This window comes from Cavia porcellus, unplaced genomic scaffold (assembly GCF_034190915.1).
Source record: "Cavia porcellus strain 051 isolate PalLab524CR breed Dunkin Hartley unplaced genomic scaffold, mCavPor4.1 scaffold_25, whole genome shotgun sequence".
Lineage (NCBI taxonomy): Eukaryota > Metazoa > Chordata > Mammalia > Rodentia > Caviidae > Cavia > Cavia porcellus.
The window spans coordinates 34,483,051-34,507,460 of record NW_026947508.1 but is presented as its reverse complement, the minus strand read 5'-3'; the positions used below and the strand labels follow the sequence as shown (position 1 = coordinate 34,507,460).

The window sequence follows — 24,410 nt, the reverse complement described above, 5'->3', positions numbered from 1 at the left end:
TGGAATGGCTTTATTCTGGGCTGCTTGATATTATGGCCTATGATGAAATGAACAGCTATTTTGAAGAAAACACGTCATCATAATAGCTAGTGCTGATTTACTATCATCTTGTTTTGAAGCCCCACCAAACTATGGCTCTTCTGTCTCCATTGGTTTTATCATGATGTATCTTGCTGAATTTTATTATATGTGATAGTATAAACAAAAATTGCTATAGGCAAAGAGATAATATAGAAACCATTGTTTGTTTTCTGTTAGCTGGTTCTAAATATCCTACAATGCTTTCATCCACTTGAATGGTGTTACACTGTCTTGATATGTTTGATGCTATAGCATATGAAGTTATATTCAAATATTTCAAGGAAAAAGACACTATGGTAACTACCATTAAGTCGGGTTATTTGGTGGTGAAGCACTAGGTTGCTGAAACTGTCATGCTTTGACCTGCATTGTTATGTTGTTATGTCCTCTTTTATCTCAATCTTTCCTTTATTCATTAAAAAAATTATTTAGTTATTTTTATGATTTTTTATTAAGGGGAAAACATAAAAAAATTAGCAGGATATATTATAGTAACTTTTTTGATTTCCTATTAACTTGATTTGAAGTTCTGTAATACTCCCACTATCTTGTTTTGGCTGATTAGACTCTGTTCCATTCTGTATGATAGCATCAAGTTTGAGGGTATAGGCAACTACTTTGAAGGCAATAAGATTCACTATGATGCCCATTCTGGTTTGACTATTACCTTCTTTGGAAGTCCTGTAATGTTTACAAGGTTTAGGTTTTATTGGTCATGTTCTCTACTGTTTTGTTCAACTTTATAATACCTAATGAGACAGACAATTCTTTTTAAGGAAGCAAGAGGCATTATGGTAACCATTGTTGATAACCTTGTACTCTGTTTTTACGTCATGTGCTATGTCTATCCTTAGTTTTCACTGACAGCTTTGTTTTGCCATATTTGACTTTATTCTCTTCCAAAAATAAAGTAATAAGAACTATGGAGTAATAAAACTCAAAATGTGTAAATTTTGTTGTAAAAAAGAGAGGGGAAAAAAAGTGCTCTAAAGGATACAACTGCAAGTGTGTTTAGGGGTGTTAAATAGATGACCATATTAATGTTTTGGTTGGATCATTGAACACAACTGTTCGCAGTCTCACTGTTTGAGTGTCCACTTTGTATGCTTTGATCCTGTGACTTGAGCAACTATCTCTAAGATGATAATGTGTAATCTATTAACGGTGATTTCTTACTGTCTGTTTTTTGTAGCTCTATGTTACTTGTACCCTTACACTGTTTTGTTTTTTCTCTTTTTCCTTTTAAATTAAAAAAAATTAGAGAAGGATAAAATGAAATCCAAGCACTGAGAATAAAGAGGAAAGGGGTTTTGAAAAGAAGGGATGGGAATGGGGGAAAAAAGGAGGAATGAAGCTATACCATGTACAGATATAAATTCTCTAAACAAATGTGATTATTATGTATACCTAAACTGTACCAATAAACTTTAATAAAAAATAAATAAAAGTGTCGAGAGGCCCCTACTAAAGATGGGACAATTCAGTGTGACTTTTTTTTTTTTTTTTTTTGGTACTGAGGATCGTACTTATGACCTTGTGCTTGCCAGGCAGGCATTTATGCCACTGAGCTAAACTCCCAGCCTAAGACCTAATTTAAACATTAATATATACAAGTTGTGTGACAGGTTGACACACAACCTGTGTGAGGTTCTGACACTAAAAATCCTTCCTTAAATACTTTTGGAAGATGTTAGTAAACCAATTTGTTGCTTTCCAAATAAGTAAATTAAAAAAGAATCCTGTATAATCCATGTCTCAAAGAGTCAATGAACATTTATTTTTATAAACTTAGCTTTTTTGGAGGAGAAGAGGCAGTGCTTGAAAATCAAACAGGGCCTCATGCATGCCAGACAACAACTGTACCACTAAAGATAAATTACATCTCAGTCTCCAAAATATCTTGTATGAACTATACTTTAGGATAACTAAAGAATTGATTAAATTTTATTTTACTAAATCTATTCAATTTAATTTATGTAGAAAGAATGGCAGGATTAAATATTCTGATTCAGTAACCATAATAAATTGATGGGTCTAAGTCAGTAGCTGAGCCAGGCATGGTGACATATAGCTGTAATTCCAGCACTCAGTAGGCTGAAGTAGGAGTACTGCTATGAGTTTGAGGCCAGCCTGAGACATATAGTGAGTTCAAGGCTAGCCTGACTACATACTGAGATCCTGCCTCAAAACAAACAAACAAACTAAATCAGCAATCAAGTGTGGTAGTGCATACCTATAATCCTAATACTCCGTTAAGCTGAGGCAAGAGGAGTGCAAAAGTTTGAGCACAGTCTTGGACAACTTAATACTTTAAGGAGACCCTATTTCCAAATAAAAAAAATTTAAAAGGGCTGGACATATAGCTTAGTACAAAAATTCTGAGTTCAATTATCAGAACTGTAAAAATCAATTAGTTAGTTCATCCATCTATCCATCAACCAATCAGGGATCAGCAGGCTTTGTTGTCAGTTGTTTTTAAAAGTAAAGTTTTATTGGAATATAGTTCTGCTCATTCACTGATGTATTACCTATGGCTACTTTCACATTACAAAGACAGAGCTGAATGAATAATTGTACAAAGAATATATGGTGTGCAAACCTGAAATATTTACTATCTGAATCATTAAGAAAATATGTTGGTCCCCAATTGAGACCATGAGCATCAATGGCTATTAAAGTATAAAACAAGATAAAAACAAGTCTGTAGCTGAGCAAATATTTGGATCTAGTTATTAATTTCTAGGAAGCACAGGACAGAAAAACATGTTAAATGATATATTTAAAAGAAACAATGAGTAAATACAATTGTGAGAAATTTTAAAGACAAAGGACTTCGGGTTTTCAACAAGTAAATTAAAATGGAAAACAATAGAGAAGGAAGAGATTTAAGGGGCATATCAACCAACTATGAATGTTAGATCCTGGATCAAAGAAATTGTTGGGAGGGTACAGGTGGAGTAGGGTAGGGAGGTAAAAGGAGAGATTAGGGAGGTAGGGAGAAAGGGAAGGAGGAAGAAAATCAAATGCAGGAAAATTTAGACAAAGATCAAATATGTATTAAGAAACTGTAGCTAATTTACATGTGATAAACCAAGTATGGTGGCGTAATCCTGTAATCCCAGTACCTGGAAGGCTGAGGCAAGAGGATTGCCATGAATTATATCCCACAACCTGGAATATATAGTGTATTCAAGGCCAGCCTGAACTGCATAGTGAGACCCTGTTTCAAAAAACCAAATAAAAAAATTACATGTGATAATGGCATTAAAATTATTTAAAAATATCCTTACCTATGGGAGAGACATACTAAATAGTATCATGATAACATGATATTATCTTTGGGTAGGTGGACAGAAAGACACAGGACAAGAAGTATGCATAAGTAAACAGATAAAACAAGATTGACCTTGTGTTGATGATTATCAACAATGAAGGTACATGGACATTCACTGTGTTCTTTTTATAGCTTGAATTATATATTACAAATAATTACAAATGGAGGAACATATTTAAACAAGTATTTAGGGTGTGCTTTCAAATGATATATATTCCCTAACCTCAATGTAGCTCAGCTTCCTGAGGGGACCATGGCCCAAAGTCCATGCTCCATCCTTCTCTATCTGCATTTCATTGAGAGTCACTCCAATACTGACTGGTAGTAACTGATTAGATGGGATGGCACTCTTAGGTACTTTTAGACCAAGAAAAAAAAAAGGCGATTCTAATTTAGAAGAGGAAAACCTAGTGGGGTTAGTAGTTTAAGCAAAATAACAGATTTAAAATGAGAGAATTCCAAGGACAAAGTGAGAATCTAGGAGGAGGGGAAGAGATGAAAGATATTTTTACCCTTTTTACTGGTGGAGTTTTCTCTTACTCCTTGTCATCATTACTGAATTTAGTGGAAGCTCTGTGATGTGTATGTCTGTGTGGGGGTGTGTGCACATGTGTGTGTCTGTATCTGTATTTTTACTTTATTTTTCTTGAAGTACACTAAATGGAAAGAATACCTTCAATTCTCTCTCTTAGTGTAAATGAATACTGACAAAAAAAGAAAGAAAGGTGTATCTTCATGTGCGGAAAGGTAGAGTTTGAGAGACACTTAGACATCATAGGCTAAAATATTGAGATGGAAATTTTTAGGGACTAAGTGAAAGCAAAGGGATAGGCAGGGACTCTATACTTTCCATAATCGAATGTAAAAGGGGTCCCACACAATTTGTAGGGAAGAGTATGGGTCTAGTAACTCACCCAGAGGGGGCTGCAGCATCCCCCCATTCTTCTCACAGTTCCCAACAGGCTGGATTTCAGCAGAGTCAACCAGCCGCCAGAAGTCATTCTTGTTGTCACTGCCATCAAGGCGCAGGCGGAGGCGGGCACCAGTCAGTCCAACTACTGTGGCAATACAGGTGGATGTGGTGTTTCTGGGGTCTTGTGCTTCTAATTTCATGCTGATCTTGAATTCATTGCTTGGAGGTGTATAGGACTGACAAGAATAAGCCGTAGGGATTAGGTAGAACAAGAATATAGTCAACTGAGTTTTCACAAAGAAAGTTAAAAAAAAAAACAGAAAATGTAGGCTTTGTCCTCAAATTGGATTACACCTGGACCAGGGATAACATTTTGAATTATGCCCTATCATTTAAGAAAAGTTTCATCTGAAGAAACAGTGTAAGGTAAGATGAAGAGAAAATTTACTTTCTTCGGAAGCACCAAATATTGCTTCACACCAGTAAAAAGGACAACAGCATCTACTTGCTCTAATGCTTTCTCATTCTATCTTTTCCAACTTTTTATCTCTTTGGATATAACACTTTCTTTTCAGTACCTCCACATTCTATGCAGCTACCATATCCTAAGTGTCTCTTTATGGAACATTAGTGGTCTGCATATCTACTACATAGATTAAGAACCACTGGGAGTTGATTTTTTCTTATTTTGACATTAAGTTTTAAATAAACTCATAACATTGATATATAATAAACTATATACACATTGGTAAGTCTTGACATATGTATTCATCTGTGACAGCATCACCAGGATCAAGAAAATGAGTGTGACTATCACCCCACTTCATGAATGTTCCTTTGTAACCCTTTTATTGTGGTCCCTCCCAGACTCTTATGTCCAGGCAACCAATGATGTACTTTGTACATTGTAGATTGCTTTTCATCTCCTAACCTTACATATAATCATAGAGGATGTACTTTTTTGGATAGCTTTCATTCAGCATAACTATTCTGATATTCACCTACATTGCTGAATGGATCAATACAGATTATTTCTAATCTGAAAGTCTTAAGTCCAAAATGCTGCAAATTCTGAAACTTTTTGAGTACTGATTTTAACATTAAAAGTATTTGTCGGTTTTGTTCTTTACTGTTTTGTTCAATTGTATTATAACTAATGATATAGGCAATTCTATTAGAGATAGCGGGAGGCATTATGGTAACCACTGTTGATCACCTTGTATTATGTTTTTATATTATCTATTATGTCCACCCTTTTGACTTGACTGATTCTGTTCTGTTATGTCACATTTGGTTTTACTCTCTTCCAAAAAAGCAATAAGAACCGTGGGAGCAATGAAACCCAAAATGTGTAATAGTCATTGTACAAAAGAGAGGAAAAGAAAGTGCTCTAAACTATATAACTGCATGTATATTTAAGTGTATAAGATAGAAAATGATATCACAGAGTTTTATTGGATCATTGAACAGAACTGTTTGCAGTATCATTGTTGGAATGTCCACTCTACAAGCTTTAATTTTGTGACTTGAACAATTATTTCTAAGATGGCAATATGTAATCCATTAACTAGTGATTTCCTACTGCGCATTTTTTTCTTCTGTAAATCTGTATAACTTGTACCCCTTCACTGTTTTTTTTTCTTTTCTCCTTAAATAAAAAAAAAAGTATAACATTTCATAACTGGGTTCATGTGATGAGTTGCAGCCAAAACACAGGCACACTAAAAATGTATAAAATTACTATCAGGAAATGTGTATAAAGTATATTGAAATTCATGAATTTCATGTTTAGACTTGGGTTATATCTCTAAGGTATTTCATTTTACATATGCAAATATTCTAATGTCTGAAAAAAATGAAATATAAAACACTAAACTTATGGTCTGAAAAAGTCTAGATAAGAGATACTCAACCTGTAATTCATTTTTGTTGCTTAGCAGTATGTAAGTTGATGTTGTCTGATTTTTTCCACTTTTTTACTATTACAAAATAAAATTGCTATGAATATTCCTGTGTAAATATTTGCAAAGAAACAATACAGTTGTCTATTAGTGCCTAGAGAGGATTAATTCCAGGATGACCCCCCATGGATGCTCAAGTCTCTTACATAAAGTGGTACAGTATTTGCACATAATCTACACACATCTTCCTGTATCATCTACATACATCTTCCCTAATCATCTCTGGATTACTTAGAATACCTAATACAATATACATACTATGTAAATAATTGTTATACTGTGTTGCTTAGGAAATAATGACAAGAAAAAGCTTACACATGTTTAGTATAGACACAATTTTCCCCCAAACATTTTTGATCTGCAATCAGTCCAATTCACAAATGCAAAATCCACACATGGAAGGCCAACTGACTTTCTTTTCTCTTCCTAAATATCTAAGATTGGAATGGCTGGATGATATGATGAGTATACATTTAACTCACACATAAGAAAGTTAACTCTTATAAAGTATATATATAATTCAATGCTGTTGTTTGGTGGAACTGAACATGAACCCAGGGCCTCATGCATGCCTTGGGGACACTTATCACTAAGCTGTAGTCCTGCCCTATTCAAAGTTTTTAAGTATAAACCCAGAATTGTGCAAACTTTATGCCTACCTACTCTTATAAAAGTTTCACTATCTCCCCAACAGAAATCCCATTTCATCAGTTGTCATTCTCCATCCCCTCTCTCAGTCCAGGCACTGGAAATTATGAAACTACTTTTCATTTATATGGATTTGCCTATTTTGGATATTTCATATAGTTGGGATTATGTAATACGTGGCTAATATGCAAATGGTTTCTTTCACTTAGCATGTTTTCACAGCTCATACACACATTATAGCCTGTATCATCAGTACTTCATTCCTTTTCATTGCAGAATAATATTCTATTGTATGGATATACTACACTTTGCTTATTTACCATTGGATGAACATTTGGATTGTTTCCTCTTCACAATTACAGTTAAGTCTTTGACTTAAAAATATTTTCTCTTTGTTGGCTTATGGACAAAACTGGCTTGTGGCTCCTGGAATGGAATTTGTTAGTAAGTTAGGGATTTATTGTATTATTAGTAATGATGTGATTGACATTTATGAGATATCCTTGGCATGTTTTCTGTTCTCTTGCATATACACTGAATGGGACTGCTAGGTCATATGGTAACTCTGTGTTTAACATTTTGAGTAAATGAACTGTTTGCTAAGATGGCTACAGGATTTTATAATCTCAGCACCAATACATGACAGTACTAATTTCTCTATATGCTCATCAGTGCTTGTTACTGTCTGCTTTTTAAAGTTTAGTCATCTAGCAGATGTATATTATATAACTGCAATTTCGATTTCTGTTTTTGAAAGACAATGATGTAGAGTTTCTTTTATGTGTTTATTGGTCATTTGTATCCATAGGGAGAAATATGTGTTCGAGTTCTTTGCCCATTTTAAAATTGTGACTTTCTTCTTCATGAGTAATGTGATCATTATGTACTACAAACATATAGTAACAAAAAAATAAAAATCTGTCATTTGAAAAATCTGTCATTTAAAAAAATTGTTCATTTGTAAGAGTTCTTTATATACTGCAATTGGAGTACAAGTCTCTTGTTAGATATATGATTTATAGATATTTTCTCCCATTTTGTGATTAATCTTTTCATCTTCTTGATTGTGTCCTTGGAAGTCCATTTGGTTTGGATGAAATTCAGTATATCTATTTTTTCTTTTTGTGGTTTGTGTTTTTGGTGCTGTATCTAAGAAACTGTTACCTAAACCAAAGTAATAAAGATATCATGTGTGTTCTTCTAAGAGTTTTATAGTCTTAACTTACACATCTAGGTCTATGATCCACTTGGAGTTAATCTTTGTATATGATATAGAGAGGATGTGATTTCATTCTTTTACCTGTGGATATCCAGTTATTCCCATACCTGTTGTTGAAAATCTCATAGAACTGTCTTGGCATTCTCACTGAAAAGTAACTGACTGTAAATTAATGGATCAATAATCTATATGTTTGCCTTCATGCCAGAATCTCATCATCTTGAGTACTACAGTTTGTAGTAAATTTTTAAATCAGGAAATATTGAGTCTTCCACCATTATTTTCCCTTTTTAAGACTGCTTTGGCTATTCTTGGTCTCTTATATTTCCATACGTTGTTTTTTTGTTTTTGGTTTGAGACAGGGTCTCACTATGCAGTTCATGTTGGCCTTGAACTCACCATATAGCCCAGACTGGCCTCATACTGACAGTGATCCTCCTGCTTCAGTCTTCTAAGTGCTGAGATTACAGGCATGTGGCACCACACCCAGCACCCTGCATTTCTATATGAAATTTAGAATCTACTTGTCAATTTTTGCAAAAAAAAAAAAAAGGTATCTAGAATTTGATAGGATTACATTGAATCTACGAATTCATTTGTGGAGTTTTGCTGTTATCTATGTGATTTACAAATATTCTCTCCACTATACTGAATACGTTTTTTCTTTAGTGTATTTGTATGGTAAATTATATCGATTGATTTTTGAAATTTAAATAAACCTTGCATTCCTAGAATTAATGCCACTAGGTCATAATGAGTTTTCTATATGCTGTTATTCTTTTCCCTTTAAAACTGTTAAGAATTTTTACAAGGATACTGCTGTGCAGTTGTTGTTGTTTGATGTCTGCCTGGCTTTGGCAACAGAAATGTTTACTTTGTAGAATAGACATATTCCTTCTCATAAATCTTCTGGAAGTCTGTTTAGAGTTTGTACATTTTTTCCTTAAATGTTTGAAAAAAAAAAATCATCAGCAAAGCCACTAAGGGAGAACTTTTTACTACCACTCAATTTTTGTAAAAGAAATAGCACTATTCAGATCTTCTATCTTTTTGACTACACTTTAGTAATTGTGTCGTTCATGAAAGTTACTCATTTCATCTCAGTTGTCAAATTTACAGATATAGTACTTCTTAATATTTTAATATCTGTAGACTCTATAGTGATATTAGTTATCTTATTTCAGATATTGGCTAGTTACATTTTTTTCCTTTATTCATGGTCATCTGGCTGGAACTTTATAATTTTATTAATCTTTGGAAAGAACTAGCTTTTGGCTTCAGTTGTGTCTATAGTTTTTCTGTCTTTTGTTTAGTGATTTATGCTCTAATAAGCGCCTGCCTTGCAAGTGCGTGGTCGTGAGTTCAATCCCCGGTACCAGTAAAAAAAAAAAAAAAAAATGATTTATGCTCTAATCTGTTTCTTATTCTTTATTTCAGAGTTAACTTTCTTTCCCTTTCAGTTTTCTAAAGTTAATCAAAACCTTTCATTTTAATATAAATGTTCAGTGCTATAAATTTCCCCCTAAGTATTGCTTTAGCAGCATCCTACACATTCTGAAAGGTTCTGTTTTCATTTTCATTCAGTTGAAAATACTTTCTTATGTCCCTTTTTGGTTTCTTAGCATGCATAGGGTCCTTAGAAATGAGTTACTTAGTTTACAAATATTTGGAGATTTCCTAGGTAACTCTGTTATTTTAATAAAAAATTCCACTGTCATAACTTTGTACTGCTTAAATGCTTTCACATTTCTTGAGCTTTTTTATGCCCAGAATATGGCTTATCTTACTAAATGTTCACCAACAACTCAAAAAGAATGTGTACTCTACAGATGTTGGACAATGTTCAGTATGTCGCAACTGGGTCAAGTTAGTTGTTCAAGTGTATGGTATGCTTGCTTAATTTCTATCAACTCTGACTACAGATACATTTTGGACGTATTTTGGATTAATTTCATAAGGCTTTGTTCCATGTAAGGATTGTCTGACTGTTTTATTATTATGAGATTATTTTCTATATTCCAGTAACAGTCTTTGCTCTGAAACATACTTTGATATTAAGTTATTTCAGGTATATTAATGATTAATGTCTGCATCTTACATCATTTCCCATCATTTTATCTTTAACCCATTCCTATTGTTAAAGTGTAATATCTTTTTTAAAAATTTTATTTAAGGAGAAAAAGAAAAAAACAGAAAAAGGGTACAAGTAATACAAAATTTAAAAAACAAACAGTAAGAAATCACTAGTTAATAGATTACATATTCTCATCTTAGAAATAGTTGTTCAAGTTACAAAATTAAAGCATATAAAGTGGACTTTCAAACAGTGAGACTGCAAACAGTTTTGTTCAATGATCCAACAAAACTCAGTAATATGGTTATCTACCTTATACACTTAAACATATATGCAGTTATAACCTTTAGAGCACTTTCTTTTCTTTTGTACAATGACAATTACACATTTTGGGTTTTATTACTCCCATAGTTCCTATTACTTTTTTTGAAGAGTAAAGTGTAACATCTTATAGGCATTGTACAAACTCAATTTTGCTTTTTATCTAATGTGCCAATCTTAATCTTTTCATTGAGATGTGTAGGTCATTTACATTTAACTTGATTTTTGATATAGCTGAGTTTAAATGTTTTCCATTATTTTAGTGGTTTTCCATCATTTTAGTGGTTGCTCTGGGTTTATAGTAAACATCTTTAATTTATTTAGTATAAATTAAAGATATTAAACATCTTTAATTTATCATAGTTTATCTTCAAGTAATATTATACAAATTTATGTATAAAAATTTCGCATCAGTAAACTTAAATTTCTCCCTGCCTTATTATCATACATTTAACTTATGTTATCCCCACAATACATAATTAATGTTTATATAGTTCATTGTATTTTATAGATTTACTAAGAAAAAACATTTTATGTATTATTAAATTTAAAATTTTTAAAGTTCATTGCTTTCTATAGATCTGTTATTTCATCTGATATCATTTTCCTTCTGCTTGTTATAACTTCCTTTAAAATTTCTGACAGTTCAACTGCTAGTGACAAATTCCTTCAGCTTCATTATTGAAAGATGTTTTTTCAAAGTATAGATGCTATTCTATGACCTATGTAAGTCCTGAGTCAATTTCAACCAGCTTTTGTTAGGTATTGTATTTTAGGTTAAATGTTTTCTTTCATTAAAAATGTTGCACAACTTTGTTTTTCCTTGCATTGTTTCTAACAAGAAATACGGTGAAAAGCTGGGCATGGTGGCAGATGTCTATAATCCCAACATTTGGGAGGCTGAGGCAGGAGAATCACCACAAATTTGAGAATTTGAGCGTGGGCTATAAAGTAAGTTCAAGGCCAGCCTGAACTGCATAGTGAAACTCTGTCTCAAGAAAAAAAGTGAGTGAGTGAGAGAGAGAGAGAGAGGGAGAGAGAGAGAACACAGTGACAGTGTAGTTCTTATCTTAGTTATCCTACATATAAAGTATCTTTTCTCTGGCTGCTTTAAGGTTTTCTCTTTATGGATTTGTGCACTATAATGATATACATTAGTGTAGTTTTCTTCTTGTTACTTTTGGGGCTCACTGAGCTTCTTGAACTTATGGGTTTACAGTATTTCTCATTTTTGGAAAATTTTACCTATTATTTCTTCAAATGCTTTCTTCTTTCCCTCTTTCTTTTATCTTTCTTGGGGACTCCATTTCATGTGTATTTGGTCACCTGAAGCTATTTCACAGTTCTGGTGCTCTTTTCATTTTTTTTTTCTTTTTCCTTTATGTTTAATTTTGGGTACTTTCTACTGTTAAATATCTTCAAGTTTACTAATCTTTTATTCTGTCACTAATTCCATCCAGTATATTTTCCATTTCATATGTAATATTCAATCTCTTTCTTTATATCTTCAATTTCTCTGTTTAACACATCAAATGATGAAAATAATCAATGTATTTGTTTGCTATTCTATGACCTATGTAGGTCCTGAGTCAGTTTCAACCAACTGATTATTCTGTTACTGATTGTACTTTCTGCCTCCTTTCATGCCTTGTTATCTTTGACTGGATGCCACACATTGTGAATTTTATTTGATGGTCCCTGGATAATTTTTCATTCCTATAAATTTCCTTGTGTTTTGTTCCCAGATGTAGCTACTTACATAGGGTTTTATGCTCTTGCTTCTTATGATTTGTGAGGCAGGTGTGGAACACTGCTCAGGCTATAGCTAATACATTATTTCCTGACACTGAGTAAAACTTTCTTGAGTAGTCCTATTCAATGCCCAGTGAATTGTGAGAGTTTCCAGTTGAGTTGGTGTGTCAGGCTCTATTCCTTCTAATACTTTTCCCAGGAGTTACTCTGGCATGAAATATTTCCTCACATGCTTTCAATGAACAACAGTATTTTCCTGAATACCTTAAAAGAACTCCCAGTTGATCTCATTTCTTTAAATTAGGGAATCTGCTGGCTCAACCTACATTTCCTTTCCCTGAACCATGATCTAAAATTCTTGAGACAGAAAGCTGGAAAATCACACAGGGCTCATTTTTTAGTTTTCCCAAATTGTTTAGTTGTTTGGTCATTGGTGATTTGAAAACTACCACTTATTATATTTAGACTTTTAAAAACATGTTTCAGGTGAAAATATTAATTTGAATATTTTCAACTAAATTTGAAAAGATGTTTTGAATTTGTATTTTTATCTAGAATATAGACCTAAATATGAACTATTGACACAGGATAATAATCATTGAGTAACAAAGGAAGACCGATGGCCTAATGCTTAGCTCTGTTTAGCAGTACAGAGAAATATTCTTTGCTTATAAGTCTTATCACTTACTGAGACAATCAACATCACTTATGAATTGTCTGGAACATTTAATTCTATGTGGGACGCTCTGGATGACCTCTGATGAGTTCCTAAAACTTTTCCCAATGGGATTCAATGTCATAAGTCTTAGATAAAAGTAAGATTGTGGCAGGGGTGTTAAGTACAAGGAAAGAAATACTGCTTCACTTTTAAGTAGTATCTAAGGGCTAGAAGTCTCTTTCTTATCTGTCTGAATTAAGAACTACAGTTGGCATATTTCTTCTAGTAACGAAATATCCTCAAAAAGGTGAAGAAGAGGAGGAGGAAGAACAAGGAGGAGGAAGAGGAAAAGGAGGAGGAAAGAGCATTAGTTGGGATGAAGCTGAGCAGAACAACTCCTCTAAAACTCACAGGACCAAATTTTTCTGCAGAGTTTCTATTCCTCTCATCCAAGCTTGTCCTCAAGTGAGAAGCCAAAGGCTCATATGCTAATTACGAACCAAAACAAAACAAAACAAACCACAAAAAAAAAAAAAACCAACAATAACAACAATGACACCAAACAAAAGAAACCTATTTGTCTCCCATATACTAATGATGCTGAGAATCAATTACCTGCTTGAAGCAATGGACAGGCGCTGGGACTGAACATGTTTCTTTTAGGTATTTGTCCCAGGTAAAATGACCTGTAAAGGAAATAGAAATCTCTATCACAGTCAACTTCCTGAAAAAATACTTTTGGGATATAATGTACACTAAACATTAAGCCATTTTTAGAGTGGTTTTAAGCTTAAAATTCAACTTGGGCCCAAAGGAGTATTAGGGGGAAGAAACAGAAGACCTGAGTGGCTCTTTTAATGTTCTAAAATCATGGTTTCAAGATAACATGAGACAGTGGTGGTAAATCTGCAGCATGTGTGCCACAGTGGACTGTTCGTATCACTGAAGGCTCTAAAGGCTCACCATCACTGACCTAAGATGCATTTGTTGTTGTTGTTCAGTTTAAAAAAAAAAAAAAGAGTCTTGCTGTGCAGTTTAGGCTGGCCTTGAACTCACTATGTAGCCTAGGCTGGCCTCAAACTCACTGCAATCCTCCTGCCTCAGCTTCCAAGTGCTGGGACTATAGGTATGTGCCACCATGTCCAGCTTGACCTAAGGTGTTTTTCATGTTAGTTCCTAAAATGTCATAAAATTACAGAGAAATATCCACTAGTATTTCCAAGAAATTTCCAGGAAGCGCATAGGAAACAGATTAGAAGAGGCAAAAAGTGAGTGGGGAGATACTTTTTGAATAAACTATCTCTTATAGAAGTCCCTACTGCTGTCAAGTGACAGCTTTTACCACCCAACGTGGTTAGATCTCACGTTGGAAGAATGAAGGAACGACTATATGGAGACATGAGGTGAGAAGAGAGAACATTTGAAGGGAGGAGAAGCCATATGAGTGAGATTATACTTGAGTTCTCACTTAAAACTGGCTTTCTTTTACGTATCCCAATCCTATTTCCCTCCATCATAGCTGCACAGCTTTGATGTACAGAATGACAAAGATCCAGTAATCTACAGAAAAGCAGGACACGAGAAACATTTTTGATGACAGTAAATAAGAACAAGCTAAGAAGTCTATAAAATCTTTTAGTCTCTTGATTTAAAGAACATTGCTAGAAAAATAATCTTTAAGGTGACACTGTACTAGAGCCTGGAAAACATGTTAAGATACTGGCTGTTAAATAGAAATTTCATTAGACCACAAAAAATTATCTATTTCTTTATTAGAAACTTAAATTAGTTACAAATTTCCCCCTAATACCCACCTAGAGGTGACACCATGATGGAGCAGGGAACGTCCCAGAGACTCTCACAAGCTAAACCACTGTAGCAAAACAGCATTTCTTGACGTTTCCTTGGTAGTGGAGCAGCACAGGGCCCCTTTGGGCCATACAAAAAGCACTAGATGCTGGGAATAAAAATGAGTCACTGAATGATGAAATCTAAATCATTTAAAAGATTATGCCAAGACTTTATACTCTAATGACTTTATAGTTTCTGTTTTAAAACTGGTTCCTTTCCCATCATCCATAGCTAAGTCAAATAGATTTGGCAATATATCAAATTTCTCAAACATTTTACAAACTAGCCAATGATTAATCATCATGACCAGATAGTCCATGGGGCAAATGAGACAGATATTTCCTAGAGTCAATATTTAAAGAGATTATTAGAATTTAATAAAAAATTTTCTCTTAGCTAAGAGGCCCTACAGCAGGGTTGAACATTTCATTATTGTTTGATGTTAGAAAAAATACAAATTATTATTTCATCTTTATGAATGAAAGATTAAATCAACTACACTTGGATTTCATTGAACTGAGACTCTTAAACTCTAGCATGTACAGCACCAAGTCCACTAAAACTTTCTGTTCTGAAACAAATGTTGTGTATCTATGTTGTCCAATAACAGTCACTGGCTGTATATAACTAACGAAAATCTGAAATGTGGCTAGTGTAAGAAGTTAAATTTTAAATTTTATTTTATTTTAAATAATTTACGTATATACAGCTTAAAGGTAATATTTTAGGGAGTACAGATCTAGCGTTCTGGACATCCCTGGGTAATTGCTTATATTAGCTTGAGTTCTGACCAAAAGCACTCAAGAGACCTTGGTTTTAAGAACTAGAGCAGCATAGGAGATACAAGAATAATTAATAAAAGTATTAATTACAGTTTTCTATTATACATATAATCATGTTAATCAATTCCTGTGCTATATGATACACAGATGAGATACACAGACCTTAAGACACTCAGGAAACCCCTATTACAAACTCAGTGAAAAAGAATCATGTAAAAATAATCCATCCACTGTGATAACTGACTGGCATGAACCATATCTAGATCAGTATTTTTCTTATACTTGATCATTTGGGCTATTTAAGTCTTTTTACACTAGGTAAATTGCAAAAACAAGGTACTTTTTATTGACTTAATAAGGATATCCAATTACTACTATCATGCTCATCAAGAAGTCAGATATTAGATATCTTCTGCATCTGCAAGCACTAAAATAACCACAAAAGAAACTACAGGCAAAGCAAAGTATAGATTAGGAATTGGCAAAGGGACAGGGTAAAGAGAATGAGAAGTATAAACATTTAAAATATTCCCTGTATATATGGGTACCAAATATCCACAATGAAAGCAAACATTGTATGTCATAGATATGACCTAAGACCAATAAAGCAAAAATGAAAATGGGGAAAAGGGATTTAGAGATAGGAAGGAACAGGGAGTAGAAAGAGGAACAAGATTAAAAAAAATAAGCTGTGTGATGTATATGTATTTTACTTCTCAAGCTGAAGTAAACTTCATGTACTGCAAACATGTACTAAATAAAGTAAAAGCTTTTTTAGTGGAGAAAAATAAAGGAACTGGCAAAATAAAGTAGTAAAAAATTTAAGCTTTTTATGTCATATAGTAATGTCACAGTGATTAAACTCTGCTTTTGGAGTATGATGGCTGTTACAGACAGTGTGTAAATGAACAAGTATGGTTGTGTTTATTAAAAGTTTATTGACAAAAAAGGCAGGAGACTGGATTTGGACCTCAAACAGTTATTTACCAGTCTATTGTCTAAATCATTGATTCTCAAACCATACTCATAGTTTTTCTCACTTCTTTAAACAAAATTTAGGGCCTTATCTTCAGAAGTTCTCACTCAGTGCCACCAAGTGTGATCCAAGGTTATGTATTTTTGAATACTCCTTTGGTAACTCTGCTTAATTTTGAGTCTAGAAATTATTATAGTGAGGTTGAAAAAATGTAATATTTGGAAGGCAGATGTTGGTTAAATTCTCGTTTCTCTATCTAACTATATTTTGTAAAATTACTTTATGCTTCCAAGCCTTGGTTTACTAAGGAGATAGCTAGCTCATACAATTGTACGTAATTCTTTATTCAATAAATATTTACATTCCTTCCAAGTGCAAAGAACTATGTTAAATGTTAGAAGAGCAACATAGATATAGTTCTAAAATTTACAAAGCTTTAAGTCTAGACAAGAGCACACATTAGATAAATATTAACATAAATAACCTGTTACAATTTTATAAATTAAGATAATGAAGTAGAACAGATGCCTTTTGTTCCACAGGTGGTCACAGGGATTATTATCAAGATTAATATTATTAATACAGGTATAACATTTAAACTATATATACTGAGTGCTTTCAATTATTGAAATATTACTTAAAGCTGTAATTTCTATGTTCTCATTTATTTATTCAACAGAAGTTTAATCAGTATCCTCTATGTGCCAAACAATAAAATAAGAGATTCCTGCCCTCATGGAATTTACATTCTGATATATGATGAGACACAACACACAAACAAACAAGGTAATCAAAAAGAACTTGAATAAAATGAGGTGATGTGGTAGAGACTGGAAGCTATCTTAGTGAAGTTATAGACAAAATATTTGAGCCCCTGTAGTTGAGAAAAAGCCAGCCATCTCATTTATATTACTGAATCATACTTATGAAAGTGTTTTATAAATTTATAAGCACATTTATTATTAGGAAAATAAGATCCTTACCATAAAGGTACTTACAAATGACATAAAACTATATTTGTAATATTTAAAAAATCCATAAAATGTAAAGTATAAGAAGTCATCTAGTTGAATGCACGGATTCTCTTTTTCACTATTTATCCATTTAGCAAATATTTACTGAACATCTACTATATGCCAAACCTAGTTTTTAGCTCTGAGCATATATAGTAAAGAACAATAAAGCCAGTTTTTGGCCACATGAAGCCTACATTATAAAGTTGAAGATAGACATTATGTAAATACACATATACGTTTACATGTTGAGCACTCACGCTGGCTACTATTTTAGCTACGTTCTTTTGTAAGAACTCTACTTTGTTTCACCTAAATGTAGAATTCAAATTCCCAAAAGCAATACAGATAATCAATCTATAGGTTATTAAAAAGTCCTATGCCAAGAATGGGCTAACAGTGCTCTCCATTGATCATATGTATCATAATTTATACAATATAACAACCATATGGCCATTTAAGCGTTTTCTCATTTTTTATGAGTATATATATACATCTTTGAAAAATATTCTCTCCTTGGGGCAACTTCCAAAGAACATGATTAATAGACAAAGAGTATGCCTATTTAGATTTTGATATAATATATATTGGTGATATATGCTCTAAAAGAGTATACCAATTTGTATTGCTACCAAAAGTACATGAGTGTCTCCCCTACCTTTGTTAAAACCGTGTTTTAAAATCTCTATATTTGAGTCAACTTAGAATTCAACATAATACAGCATGGGGAGCCCCGAACAGAAGGAGAGGAATTCTCTTGTCCCAGGAAGAAACTAAGGTGAGAAAAACCAATCAAACATACAGCCCTGGTTGGCCATGCCACCATGCAGCCCTGAGCATCTCTGGGCCACTGGTGAGACAGGCCATCCCTGCACTGCTGTGCTCCAGCTGTTGCCTCCAACTCTGCTGCCATGGGCCTGCCTGAGGCTAGGGAAGTGGAGTGACTAGGTGTCCACCAGCTGCCCCTGCGCACCCCCCCCCACTGCCTCTGCTGCCACCACTGCCTCCCTGGATCCGGGCAGCGTCCTGGAGGATGTGAGGAGGAGGGCGCATTATGGCATCCCTGGCACAGGACTGGACCTGCTGGGATGCATTGCTGCCTTTGCCCTCACTGCTCACGTGAGGACCCGAGCCCATGGTGCCAGCACTGAGTGGGCCACTGCCGCCGGAGCCCCACAGAGCTGCCGTGGCGAACAGAGCCCAGAGAATCTGCTTCTGAAAACACCTCTTCATACAATAATCAAAAATACAGAACCAGAACTTTCTGGTTTCCTGCCATGATCAACCAGCTTTGAGGAATTGGGCCCGCTTGCCTGTGCCCTGAGCTCTGGACTGGGCAGCCTACGGTGAGTATCCTCGCACCATCCTGAGCCCCTAGGAGGGAGTTTAAGATACCTCAGATAACAGCAAATTGGGGAGGGCAGCAAAATCCCAGTCAGTATGCTTTGGAAAGACCTTAAGCAATACGGAGAGGGTCAGAGACCCCCCCTCAGACACACCTGTCTGAAAGAAACCAGAAACATGACAAGAGACAGAAATTTAAAAAAAAACCTCCAGCCACTGACCCTGGAAAAATAAGCCCAGGAGAGGTAAATACAGAAGAGAACCAGTGCAATCATCATGCAGTATTAGATACTGCATCAGTGGACATAAAGCCTTCATGACCTCATAGATGAATTTAAAACTGTACTTCTGATCCAAGTGAGGCAAGGTATAAAAAGATTAATTAAAGAAATTACAAGCCTCTCCCAAGAGAACACAGAAGGAAGAACAGAGGAACTCAGAAAAGGAAGAGAAACCTTTGATGAAGAATATAAACAAAATCTAGAATACATGAAACAGATCCAAAGAGATTACCAGGAAACTAAAAACTCCATTGAAAGCTGGCAAAATGCCTTGACAGAAACTAAAGTTAGCCTTTTGAAACTTGAAGAGAGATTTATGGTGTGTGATCATGAAAGAAAAGGTGTCTTAAAAATAACAAGGAAGCAGGAAGAAACAATACAAAGGCTACAAGACAACAAGAGGATTTATAACTTAAGAATAAAAAACATGAGCAAAGAAGCAGGAGTAACTACAAATGAACTACAAAGACTATTCACAGATATAATTAAGGAAAACTTACAGGCAAAGGAAAAAGAAATGATATCCAGATAAAAGAGGCATACAAAACTCCAGCTACCTACAACCAAAACAGATCTACACCCACACATATAATAAGCAAGATTCCAGAAATCCACCACAAGAACAGAATATTAAAAGCAGCCAGAGAAAAGAAGCAGATTACCTACAATGGAAAAATTATCAAAATAACCACAGACTTATCAACACAAATTCTCAAACTGAGAAGAGCCTGGGGGAAATAGTCCAAGCCCTGAAAGAAAATAACCTCCAGTCAAGACTGATGTACCCGAAAAAACTCTCTCTCAAAATTAATGGACAAACAAGATATTTCCAAGACAAGGAGGAACTGTGGGAGTTCATGGCCACCAACCCAACCCTACAAAAAATACTGAAGGACATTCCAGAGAGAGAGGAAAAAATACTAGGATTCCAGCAACAGTGACAGAGAGGCCTCAGTGAATGGGGCAGACAGTGGAATGAAAGAGTAAAGTGGACAAATAGTAGCAGAAGAATAAAATACAAGAAATGAGGCAGAGACGGTAAGTTATAATCTTTAATATAGATAGCCCTGATACACTAACAAAAAAGAAACACAGGCAGAGTACATTATGAGGCAAGGTCAACTGAGATGCTCTGAATAGGAGATACACTCAACCTGAAAGAGGGTTAATAAACTGAGAGTCAAAGATGAGAAAACAATGCTATATGTGACAGGAAACCAAAGAGAAATAGGGACAACTCATGCAGCAGCTGCAGATAGATTTGAAAGCTCTGACACTTTTGGGCAGTGTAGAACTACACAGCTGGAAGGAAGGAAAACCTTGTGACTTTAGTAAGTAAAGGAGTACAGCTCAAGATCAAGCTCAGGGGTAAAAAGGTTTAGCAACACTCAGATAACAGGATGACTCCCTAATCTAAAAACTAAAAGAGCTAGTGGGACTCAAAATATCCAAGCATCCTGAGAAAGGGAAAAGGAATTGTTTAAAAAAGGAAGGTAGAGGAAATTGTTAATAGTGTATCAGAATTTAAAAGTTACAGTAGTTTTATCGCTGTTTAGTTTGATTATATTTTGTTCTAGTCTGTCTACTCATATTAGATTTGAGGGCACAGACAGCTAACCCAAAAATAACAGGTTATACCACGGTAACTATCCTTAATTTCCTATTAACTTACACTGAAACCCTGTATTACTTACATTGTCTTATATGACTGATTTTATTTGAATCTGGTTTGTTAGACTGCTGTTTAGCCTCCACTGATTTCATTTGAATTTGGTATGCTTGACAGTATGAAGTCTAAGAGTAGAGACAACTACTCTGAAGATGACAAGATGTAAAAGATATCCATTCTGGTTTTGATTATTAACTGCTTTCAAGTCCTACAATTTCTTCAAAGTTGTGTTTTTATTAAAATAGCTATGTAATGTTATGTTCAATTATATTATGCCTGATGACGTGGACAATTCTATTGAAAATAACAAGAGAAAGCATAGTAACTACTGTAGATTGCCTAATATTGTGGTCCTATATGTCTTTTTATTTCATGTTTTCCTAGGAATTTATTTTGTTGTCTTGTTTTGATCTATTTTTCCCTATAATACAGAAAGGGTAGATATACATGTAGAGATTCACACATGGGAAGAATTTCTAAACTATTTACAGGAATAGATTATATAATATATGATGTAATGAACAGATATTCTGAAGAAGAGACACTAAGAAACTCAATGCTAATTCTGTAGCATTATGATATGAAATCTAGCAATACTATCACTCACTGTTCAGAGTGATATTATTCTAGTCTCTTATGTTCAATTTCAGCATACGTAAAGATAAAGACAGCTACTATGAAGAGACTGAGAAACATTATGGTAGACAATATCGACTTCCTCAAAGTCAGGTCTTGAAGATCTAAAAGGCCTTTATCATCCTATAATGATTTGATTAGTTCTATAAAGTTCAGTATATATTTAATGTGTGTGAAGATGGGGACAACTATTTGGAAGAAAACTAGAGAAAATAAGATAGACAGTGAAGATCTCCCGTGGACTTGCTTTGAAATCTATGTTTCTTTAAACTGTTTCCTTATAAACTGTTTTGTTCTGTTTTGTTATGTTTAATCTTACCCTTTTTAAGATAAAAAAACAAGTGTGTAGGACTGATAACCATATTACTAAGTTCTTCTTGGATCATTGAGCAGAACTGTTTGCAGTGTCATTGTTTGAATATCACTTTGTATGCTTTAATTTTGTAACTCGAGCAACTATTTCTAAGATGACAGTATATAACTTATCAACTGGTGATTTCTTACTGTTTATTTTTCTGAAATTCTGTATTGTTTGTACGCTTTTTTTCTGTTTTTCTCCTTAAATTAAAAAATAAAATCTCTGTATTTGGTAAATCTTATCAGTGAAAAACCAAATACAATTATACTCCCCAATGATCACCACTGATCTCAAGTATAATTTTAATGTTCTATTTGCAGTTCTAATGAACTTAAAAATCTTTTGAAATTCATCAAAAATCTTTTGAAATTCATCAAGTTGATTTATTTTAGTGCTGAAGTAATTTTTTATTTTCTCACGGAGTTTAAGAGGTCTTTATAAATTAAGAATAGTAGTCCCTCATCTTTCAAATATGGTAAAGAGATTTGTCTAAGTTTGGTAGGGTTTACCCTTAATTTTCTCAGTCTTTTATGTTTTTATTTTATTTATTTGTTGTCTTTTGGAGATAGGGTTTCACTATGCAGTTCAGGCTGGCCTTAAGCTCACTTTGTAGCCCAGGCTAATCTTGAACTTTCAATAGTCCTCCCTGCTTCAGCCTCCCAAGTGCTGGGATTACAGGCGCACACCACCACACCCAGTCTCTATTTTTTTATTTTAAAGAGAAAAAAACAACAAAATTTCAAAACAAGACAATTGGAGGGTAACAATGGTTAATACAATTGCATACTGTTATCTTTAGTTACTGAGTACAAGGCATAGGCATTTAATTGCCCAAACAATATTAGCACAAATCTTTCTTTTCAATGAACTAAGCTAAATTAGGAGTATATTATATATATATATATATATATATATATATATATATATATATTGCTTTTCCTTTCTGTCTTTTCTCCATTCCTCCATCCCAGTTTCTCTTTCCTTTTAAAGTTTTTCCCATTTTACAGTATCTATTGTACACCCTGGATCTTATTTACTCTTTCAAATTCTCATACTAGGAAAACAATATGATATTTACACATGTGTGTTAGGTTTATTTCATTTATGAGTATGGTCTTGAGTTGCATCCACTTACCTATAAAAGTCTCAGGTTTATCATTCTTTATGGTTGAGTAGTATACTACTGAATAAAAAGACCACATCTTTTCCTATCCTTTCCTCAGTTGATGGGCATTTGGGTTGTTTCCAAGATCTAACTATTACAAATTGTATTGCTATAAACATGGGTGCACATATATCGCTATATGATTTTTTTTTATTCTTTTGGGAAGATAACCAAAAGGGGAATAGATAGGTCAAATGGGACCAATCCTAGTTTTTTGAGGAATCTCTGCACTGATTTCCACAGTGGTTCCACCAGTCTAAACTCCCACAAACAGTGAAGTGTTCCTTTTTTCCCTACCACACCTCTAGCATTTGTTATTGGTTAATTTTTTTGACAATAGCCATTCTTCCTAGGAGGAGACAAAATCTCAGTGTTGCCTTAATTTGCATCTTTCAAATGACCAGTGATATTGAACATCTTTCATATATTTATTTGCTGTTTGTATTTCTTCATCTGAGAAGTGTGTGTTCAATTCAGATGCCATTTTTGGATTGAGTCTTTAAATTTGGGAAGTCTGATTTTTTTAGTTCTTTATATGTTCTCAATAATAATCCTTTGAGCAACAGCTGGCAAGCATTTTCCCCCTACATTGTGGGTTGTCGCTTGACTCTGCTGATGGTTTCTCTTGCTGTGAAAAAGCTTTTCAATAATATGAGATCCCAGTTCTTGATTATTTGTGATAGTTCTTGTGCAACTGGGGTTTTGTTCATAAAGTCTTTGCCTACACCAATGTCTTCAAGAGTTTTACTCACTCTATCTTTCAGCAGATTTAGTGTTACTGTTTTAATATTTAGATCTTTGATCCATTTTGAATTTTGTTTGGTGCATGGTGAAAGAGATGGGTCCAACTTTAATTTTTGGCATGTGCAGAGACAGTTTTTCCAGCACTATTTATTAAAGAGGCTATCTTTCTTACAGTGAGTGTGTTTGGCATCTTGGTCAAAGATAAGGTGGTTTAGTATGTCTGGAGTTGTTTGTGTATCTTCTAATCTATTCCATTGGTCTTCAGGTCTGTTTTTTTGCCAGTACCATACTGTTTTTATTATGGTAGTTGGATAGTACAATTTCAAGTCAGGGATTGTAATGCCTGCTGCTTTGCCTTTGTTGCCCAGAACTGCCTTTGCTATTCTGGGTTGCTTCTGGTTCCAAACGAAGTTTAGGATAGATTGTTTTCTCTAATTCTGTGTGATATGCTATGGAATTTTGATAAGAATTGCATTAAATCTGATAAGTTTTAGAAGTATGACCATTTTTACTATATTGGTTCTTCCTACATAAGAGCAAGAAATACCTTGTCATTTTCTGATATCCTCTTCAATCTCTTTTTCAGAGGACTGTAGTTTTCAATGTAGAGTTCTTTTACATCCTTCATTA

The 24,410-nt window shown here is 34.1% G+C and overlaps 1 protein-coding gene across 16 annotated transcripts in view; it reads right to left on the bottom strand.

Annotated features, from left to right (window-relative positions):
- The window catches only part of Scmh1 (Scm polycomb group protein homolog 1), a 213,066-nt gene that overhangs the window by 130,802 nt on the left and 57,854 nt on the right, over positions 1–24,410 (bottom strand). For 6 of the 16 annotated variants that reach the window (XM_063236204.1, XM_063236202.1, XM_063236201.1 and 3 more), the window contains 3 exons: positions 14,776–14,918; positions 13,577–13,647; positions 4,330–4,564 (listed from right to left, as the gene is read on the bottom strand). The exons of 1 other annotated variant lie outside the window; for it this stretch is intronic. In XM_063236204.1, the coding sequence (XP_063092274.1) occupies positions 4,330–4,564; positions 13,577–13,647; positions 14,776–14,851 (382 nt within the window). In that variant the 5' untranslated portion in view covers positions 14,852–14,918. Of the gene's footprint in view, positions 1–4,325; positions 4,565–13,576; positions 13,648–14,775; positions 14,919–24,410 lie in introns of those variants that run through there. 9 more of the 16 variants (XM_063236198.1, XM_063236210.1, XM_063236212.1 and 6 more) reach the window with 3 other exon arrangements.